The following is an 8,867-nucleotide window of genomic DNA, read 5'->3' on the forward strand; positions in this document are numbered from 1 at the left end:
TTGAATGTATTTATCGAGTTTTTTGTTGTTGGTTTTTATGTTCTTAGCAGTGTGCTCCTCAAATTCTTTTTTAGCGTCCCTTATTGTCTTCTTGCATTTCTTTTGCCAGAGTTTGTGTTCCTTTTTATTTTCTTCATTCGGACAAGACTTCCATTTTCTGAAGGAAGACTTTTTGCCTCTAAGAGCTTCCTTGACTTTGCTGGTTAACCATGCTAGCATCTTCTTGGCCCTGGCGGTACCTTTTCTGATCTGCGGTATCCACTCCAGTTGAGCTTCTAATATAGTGTTTTTAAACAACTTCCAAGCATTTTCGAGTGATGTAACCCTCTGGACTTTGTTTTTCAGCTTTCTTTTTACCAATCCCCTCATTTTTGTGAAGTTTCGTCTTTTGAAGTCATATGTGACCGTGTTGGATTTTCTTGGCAATTGACCATTTATATGTATGTTTAATTTAATAGCATGATGGTCACTGCTCCCAATCGTTTCGACAACACTTACATCTCGCACCAGGTCCCGGTCCCCACTGAGGTTTAAGTCCAGGGTTGCCGTCCCTCTGGTTGATTCCATGACCAAGTGGTCTAGGGCATAGTCATTTAGAATATCTAGAAATTTTGCTTCTTTGTTGTGACTGGAACACATGTTCTGGCAGCCTCCGTTTAAGTATTCGTTTGATACTAAAGCAGCTTTTCCCAACTAGTGGGCCACCAGATGTTGTTGGACCACAATTCTCATCTTTCCTGACCATTGGCAATGCTGGCTGAGCTGATGGGAGTTGTGGTCCAACAACATCTAATCGGGAAAGGCTGCACTAAAGCTGTTGTGATACTCTGCCTTGATTGTTTCACTCCAGTGAGTGGAACTCAGGGAAGATGCATTGCGCTGTGAGTTGAGTCCATGAGAGAGGCCTAGACAAGTGGGGCCACCCAGAAAATGTTGCAGGGAGCCTCAGCCTTGTGTTTAAGCACTAGCCTGGTGGCCAGGACTGCCACGCAGATGAGTGTCATGACATTTCCTCTAGTGAGCTGCCTGGTGAAGATCTCTGTTTCTCATTTCCTAGCGTGCTGTACCTTATACCCTGATTTATTTATTTTTTATGAGCCTGTTTTTTACTTGTAAGACAGAACACTGTTGTGGGTAAAAAACAGGTGAGTAAACATTTTTGCAAGTGAGATGTTTTTTGGGGGCTTAGTAACAGGTCTATCCTCGCCTCCTAATGGTCGTACTCCTGTTCAGAGTTCTAGCCAGGCACGCCCTCCTGCAGGATACTCCATTAAATTCCTATTTCCCCTACCCTGTCTTCTGGGTTTTTTTCCCCAGCTGACAATCCACATTCCGTGGCTAGCGTACTTGCACATTGGGCTGGTGTGGGTGTTTTGTTTGCTTTACCCCCTCAGGTGATTGCCTTTCTCAGTGGTCCTCACTTGGTGACATGACTCTCAGCACTCAGCACCTGAGTTTGCAGTTAGAGTGATAGGAAATAAGTAGATGAAAATGCAGCTTGCATTCTGTGGGCAGAAACACATGCTTCTCCTCCTCCCCCAATTCAAGCCTCCTTAAAATTTTATGAGGTGGTAGTAAGACCCTCACCACCACCCCAATTTTTTCCTTGTGTTGGCATGTTTGCCTTACTCATGAGGGAATACCCACACCTCAGGTTTTGAACATTGCATGTAAAAATGTCCCATTATCAGACTTCCCCCCTCCCGGAAAGAGTTGTCTCAGATTTCCACTGTATCTAGGCAGTGTTGAAGTCAGTCCTAAAAACCATCTGGTGGTACCATTGGGGTTCCCCAGTTTGGAGGAGAGATGTAGAACTGTCCCATTATTTTTTTTAAAAAAAGATTTTTAAGTGTTTGGGTTTTCGTGGGCACGATATGATGGGTAGTGTGGAAATAATTTAATCTTTCCAGGGTGCAATTTGAGCGGGTGAGCCCTGTCCTGAAGAAGAGGTGTGCGGATGGTCCCCTCCCCTTAGCGGCCACCCGGCCAGCCAGCAGCATCCCCACAACAATGCAGTGCAAAGGGAGGGAAGCAGCCGCAGGGGGCCTCCATCCACGGGCTCCCCCTCCACTCTCTTCACCTGGCAGCAGCCCAGCAGCAATTCTCCCAGGCTACCTGCGCTGGTTCCATCCCAGCTGGCTGCTACAAGAGCTGCAACTGGTGCTTGAGCCTGCTTTGCCCCTCCTCCCACCCCACCCCTTTGCCCTTGCGTGCCCTGTCTCTGGACTCCAAGCCCAGGGCAGGGACAGCCTTCCTGCTGAACTTGTGATCCAGGAGCCTTCGGGGCTAAAGCGGGGGGGGGGGGAGTGGAATGCTTTAAATAAATGCATTTTTGGATTTTTTTTTTTCCTATTATGCAGGGCAGGTTACATTGGACTGCACTTTGGAGCAAACTGTGTTTGTTCCTCTCCATCTTTTCTGCTCCTTCCCTCTCTTCTGCTCTCCTCTCTGTGGTCTCATTTTGCATTGCAAGCTCCTTTTGAAGAGAACCCTGCCTGGCTTCTTGTTTACACAATTCTGTAAAGCATGTCGATGTGTAAATAATAAATAATAGTGACACGTAATGACCATTTGGGGGTTATAGGTGGGGTGGTGGTTGATTGTTGCTGTTTTAATTGTATTGTGTCTTTATATGCGGTAACCTATCCTGGGACCTTCTAGAAACATAATAAAGATGATGATACTACTACTACTAACAATAAATACCAATTCATCATTCTGGTTCATGCATATACTATAACATGGATACTCCTCAGAGTGAGTAAATACACCCTGAATATCACTGGAGAGCACAGGGGTGGGTGGGATATAAAGCAATGTTAGTATGCAGAGTGCCTTGCTGTATCTAATTTGGTGTGGTCACACAACAACTCTATGAGGTGGGTCACTGTGAATCATATGAATCTGCCCCCCTCCAAAACATGCCTGCTGATGTCCATGTGCCTAGGGAAGGCAACCAAGCAGTGACTTGGAGCACTTACTGTGTTTGTGCATGCATGCAAACACATGCACAGACTCCCCCCGTTTGTGTCTACCCCCCCACTCCAAAGGACCCTGCTGTCCTTCCTAGCCAGCTCTAGTCGGCCCTCAAGTGCTCGCCTGAAGCTTCAGCCATTTTTAATGCAGCGACAATTTGAGGGACAGATTAAAACCCGGACTCTTCCGCCTCCCCAAAACATTGGATTGACTTGCCCCACAGCCCCTATTTCTCTCTCCAGCCTCCCCCCTATTTCCTTCCTTCCTTCCTTCCTTCCTTCCTTCCTTCAGGGCCCTAGCTGGGCTGGCAGAGCAAATGACTTTCAGTGACACGGTGATTGTGGGGCTGGAGGGGAAGACAGCAGAAATTGTTTCCCAGGCACCAAAGGATGGCAGGTTAATTGGCAGGTGTCGTGGGTAGCGGAGGGGCATTTACTTTGTGGATATGGGGTGGGGATGAGAATGTGTGTGCACTTGTGGAGGGGGGTTTGGAAGTGTGTGTCCCCCACTCATCCCCCACCCCCATCTGCTTTAGGCAGTCAGAACTGAATAAGCCTGGCGGGGGGGGGGACAGGCATCCTGAGCTGTGGGCCCAGCTGCTGTGGGGAGGGGTTTACTGGCTCCCTGAGTATGCACTGGGCTAAAAGATGGGTTTATTTTGATGGGGAGGGGGGCACTCCATAAAGCTCTAGTAACTCAAGTATCATCCCTGCAAAGATACAAATGTTGCCGCCTTCCCCTCCCAGCAGGAATGTTTTAAAACTGAGGCTGGACGCCCTCCCTGTGCCTCACAGAGGGTTTCCCACTTTACCGAGGACAGTCCTCTGTTTGAAGGCCTGTGTCCAGTTTAAAGACAAAGAGCTGTAAAACAGAGAGCAGGGGAGGGGGGGCTGGAAGGGGCCATTCCCCAGAGAGCGCCTGGGCAGGCAGGCAGGCTGAGGAGGGACACAGGTCACCCAGTCGGTCACTAAGCTTTGCTCCCCACTGTGATAAGACGGTTTGAATTTCTATTTGAATTACAGCAATTGTGTGGAAATGTGCATCTATGCATATAAATCAGCGTGTCCAAATTTGTGCCCCCACCTTTTTGGCAGTCTGTAAGTGGGCCAACCTAACACAAGTAGGCTGTTCTGTTTTTTCAAAAGGAGCGGGTCCAGCCAGATAACCTCAGGGCAGGGGGGGATTTAGCCCAGGTGCTGTGGCTGTGACCCTGAGACACAGCCATGTAAGTGGGGTGTGATGGTGGTGTGGCAAACAGGACCAGAACCAGGGAGGCCCGCGCTTAAGTCCTCGCTCAGCCATGGAGCCCATCGGGTGGTGACCGTGGGCCAGTCTCTCAGTCGTTCAGCCTGAGCTTCCTCTCAGGGTTGAGGGCTGGGAAGGAACCACACGTGCCACCTTCAGCTCCTCGGATGTAAATGGACTAAATAAATAGGCAGCCAATTGCATTATCCCAACAGGGTTTGATTTTGCAACTAACCTTTAGCTTTTTCAAACTGAATTTTCAAAATAAATCTCCTCCAGGTATGAAATGTGCATGATACACCTTGGCAGTTGCCCCATTCTAGTCTGTAAACATTTATTTATCTATTTATTATTTATCATTTGATATATATCCTGCCCTTCCTCCCAGCAGGAGCCCAGGTGGCAACACCTGCACAAAGGGCCATCCCTGCCCTCCACCCTGTCCATCTGATAATGCCAGTGGCCAGCAACATCACTGCTGTGTTCTGCGTAGCGCATGGAGCATGGATAGGACTGTGTGATAGGAGCAAGGCCTTGAGGATGAAATGGAGGAGGCTGTTCACACATGCATAACGTGCACAGTGCCACTCACTCTCTGCCCCTGACGCCCCCTCCCCCTCCCTCCCCCTCTCCTCTGCAGGGAAGGAAGAGTTTGTGGCGACGTTCAAGGGGAATGAATTCTTCTGCTACGACCTGTCACACAACCCCATCCAGAGCAGCACCGATGAGATCACCCTCTCCTTCCGCACCCTGCAACGCAACGGCCTGATGCTCCACACTGGCAAGTCGGCGGACTACGTCAACCTGTCGCTCAAGAGTGGCGCCGTCTGGCTGGTCATCAACCTTGGCTCGGGGGCATTTGAAGCGCTGGTGGAGCCCGTCAACGGCAAGTTCAACGACAACAACTGGCACGACATCCGCGTGACCAGGAACCTGCGCCAGGTGAGCAGCAGCGGCTGCCTGCGTGGCCCCTTGCAGAGTGTGGTGGGCAGGTGGGGAGACAGGCCTGGGTTTGGGACTGCGATGCTCGATCTGGGGCAAAGGCAGGTGCCTTGGGTTGTTCGAGCTGCTGCAGGCCAGACAGCAGCGAGAGAGCGGGTGTGAAAGAAACAGGAATGGAGTCTAGTCTCTCCTTTCCGTGAGTTATGGAGGTGCCCTTTCTTTGGGGAAGGGATGGGGCCTAAAGTAAAGATGGAAGAGACTTGATTTATTTATTTAAAAGTATTTTTACCCTGCTGCGCAACCAGAAGGCTCCCAAGAGTAGCTCACAGATCAATAAAAAACAAGTCAGTCCCTGCCATCACGCTTACAATCTAAAAGACATGACAGAAAATGAAAAGGGATGGGGAGGTCGAGAAAAAAGGCAAACCCAGGCACAGTTCTGTAGTTACAGAATGTTCTTTCTAGCTGGAAGTCACGAGGGAAGCACGCTTCCCGCAGCTGCGCCTTCTCTGGCCATGCCAGGGGCCAGCTTGGCCTCCCCCTTGCCATGTTGTTCTTCCCGGAAAGTTGCTTCCAGTGGCCTGGCCCCTGCCCAGCAGCAGAGGGTGCTGCGCTCTGCTTTGGCTCAAAAGACTTTCTTGGGCCTCCCCGTGCTCCAGAGCAGAGCCTGGCACTGAAAGCACCAGCTCAGCTGCTCCTGCTCTAGCCCAGCAGAGGCTTCTTCCTTCTCCTCCAGGGCAAGCCAGTGACATCCAGCACCAACTTCTTTCGTGGGTTATGCTCCCCAGCCCCCTCCATGATGCACACCTTAATGTGGTGAGGGGGTTTGAGAGTGTTGAAGAAGCTGAGAGCAATGCCGTCAGGAGTCTAGACCAAGAGGCTAGACTCCTGGCAGGGGCACCCATGGCGGAATGGTCAAAGCTGAGACACCTGTCTAAGATGCAGCCAAACTCGGAGGAAGGCAATGGGAAACCACCTCTGAATACCTCTTACCACGAAAACTCTATGAACGGAGTATCAAAATGCAACACGAGATAGTGCTGGAAGATGAGACCCCCAGGTCAGATGGCACTCACCGAGCTACTGGGGAAGAACAAAGGACAAGTACGAGTAGCGCTGTGACTAATGACGCAGCTGGGTCAAAGCCGAAAGGAAGCCCAGAGGCTGATGCGCACAGATGCGAAAGGAGAGTCCGGAGTTGTACGACGCACACGATAAGAACATGGAACATGAGAAGCATGAACCAGGGAAGTTAGAAATTGTCAAGCAAGAAATGGAACTTATCAACATTACAATACTTGGCGTGAGTGAATTAAAATGTACAGGAATGGGACATTTTCAGTCAGGCAACTACAAAATATTTTATTCAGGAAATGAGAAATTAAGAAGAAATGGGGTTGCTTTAATAGAGAGAAGTGATGTAGCAAAAGCAATTAGGAGCTATAACACAAGGTCTGAGTGAATTATATCAATGAGATTAAATGGGAAACCTATTAACGTAACCATCATCCAAGTCTACGCTCCAACGGCAAATGCAAGAAAAGAATTTTACGCAGAAGTACAGGAAGAAATTGATCACATACCAAAACTAGATGTGCTGATAATCATGGGGGACTGGAATGCAAATAGGGAACAGAGAAGAACTACGAACTATGGGAAAATGGGGCTTAGGAGATAGAAATGAAGCAGGAGAAAGACTTATTGAATTCTGTGAAGCCAATAATTCTTTTCTTGCAAACACATTTTTTGAGTAACCGAAAAGATGACTGTACATGTGGACATCACCAAATGGTCAATACAGGAATCAAATTGATTATATAATTGGTAGCAGATGATGGAGAAGTTCCATACTTTCTGCGAAAACAAGACCAGGAACAGACTGTGGTACAGATCATGAACTGGTAATTTTTTTTTTTTTTTAAGATGTCTTCAAAGCTTTTTAAAAAAATGTTTTTAAAGATGTTTTGTTTTAATGTATTTTAAAGTCTGTTCTTATGATGTTTTAAAATGTTTTTAGTGCTTTTGTTTGCTGCACTGGGCTCCTGCTGGGAGGAAGGGTGGGATATAAATTAAATAAATAAATAAATAAAATATCGAAAATCAAAGTAAAGCTAAAGAAGAACAACAAAGCAATCATAATGCCAAAATACAATTTAAATAGCATCCCAGAAGAATATAAAGATCAAATAAGGAACAGATTTGAGGCTTTAAACTTAGTTGACAGAGAACCAGAAGAACTATGGACTGAAGTCAGAGACATTATCAGGAAAGAATGCAAAAAGACAATACCTCTTGTTAAAAAGAGAGAAAGACCTCAACGGAGGACTGAAAGAACTCTTAAAATGGTTAAAGAGAGAAGGAAAGCAAAAGAAGACAGAAACACGGTCAGAACCCTAAATGCAACAATACAGTGACTAGTACGTAGGGACAAAGAGAACTACAGTAGGGCCCCGCTTGCTGGCACCCTGCTTTTTGGCGTTCCGCTAATATGGCGGCGCCAGTGGGGTGATCAGCTGTAGTGCAGGGAGCTCCAGCCACTGCGCTCCAACTGACAGCTATCAGATGGAACGCGCCAGCTCCCTGTGCTCCAGCTGATCGCGTACTCCTGCACACAGGGATCAGCTGGAGCACTCAAGCTCCCCGCACTACAGCTGAGTAGGGCCCCACTTTATGGCAGTTTTCACTTTTCGGCGGGGGCCTGGAATGGAACCTGGCATATGAGTGGGGCCCTTCTGTATTACAATAGTTATTGTAGAGAAATAGAAGAGGACAACAAAAAAGGTAGAACAAGAGCCCTATTCCAAAAGGTTAGAGAAATGAAAGGGAAATTTAAGCAAGAGTAGAGATGTTGAATAATCAACAGGGAAACACACTGACTGACCGAGATGAAATAAAAGGAAGATGGAAGCAATACACTGAAGAACTCTATAAAAGAGTTGCAAGGATGACAGATTCATTCACAGAGGAACTATATGATGAAGAACCAGACATTTTAGAATGTGAGGTGAAAGCTGCTCTTAAAATGCTTGGAAGAACCAGGAACAGATGGCATACCAATAGAATTTCTACAAGCTACTGAGACTGAATCTGTCCAAATTTTGACAAAAAATTGTCAACAAACAGGGAAAACTAAACAATGGCCCACAGACTGGAAGCATTCAATATACATCCCAATTCGAAAAGGGATGCTATATTAGGCTGCATTAACAGAAGTATAGTTTCCAAATCGCGTGAAGTATTAGTTCCCCTCTATTCAGCACTGGTTAGGCCTCATCTTGAATATTGCTTCCAGTTCTGGTCTCCGCACTTCAAGAAGGATACAGACAAACTGGAACAGGGTCAGAGAAGGGCAATGAGGTTGATCAGGGGACTGGAAACAAAGCCCTATGAGGAGAGACTGAAAAAACTGGGCCTGTTTAGCCTGGAGAAGAAAAGACTGAGGGGAGATATGACAGCACTGTTCAAGTACATGAAAGGTTGCCATTCAGAGGAGGGCCAGGATCTCTTCTCGATCGTCCCAGAGTGCAGGACACGGAATAATGGGCTCAAGTTGCAGGAAGCCAGATTTCGACTGGACATCAGGAAACACTTCCTAACTGTTAGAGCCATACGACAATGGAACCAATTACCTAGAGAGGTGGTGGGCTCTCCGACACTGGAGGCATTCAAGAGGCATCTGGACAGCCATCTGTTGGGAATGCTTT

The 8,867-nt window shown here is 47.5% G+C and overlaps 1 protein-coding gene across 1 annotated transcript in view; it reads left to right on the forward strand.

Annotated features, from left to right (window-relative positions):
- The window catches only part of LOC133375143 (neurexin-2-like), a 224,977-nt gene that overhangs the window by 212,759 nt on the left and 3,351 nt on the right, over nucleotides 1–8,867 (forward strand). Inside the window, exon 5 of the mRNA XM_061606708.1 lies at nucleotides 4,862–5,163. Within this exon, the coding sequence (XP_061462692.1) occupies nucleotides 4,862–5,163 (302 nt within the window). The remainder of the gene's footprint in view (nucleotides 1–4,861; nucleotides 5,164–8,867) is intronic.

The sequence above is a fragment of the Rhineura floridana genome, chromosome 22 (genome assembly GCF_030035675.1).
Source record: "Rhineura floridana isolate rRhiFlo1 chromosome 22, rRhiFlo1.hap2, whole genome shotgun sequence".
NCBI lineage: Eukaryota > Metazoa > Chordata > Lepidosauria > Squamata > Rhineuridae > Rhineura > Rhineura floridana.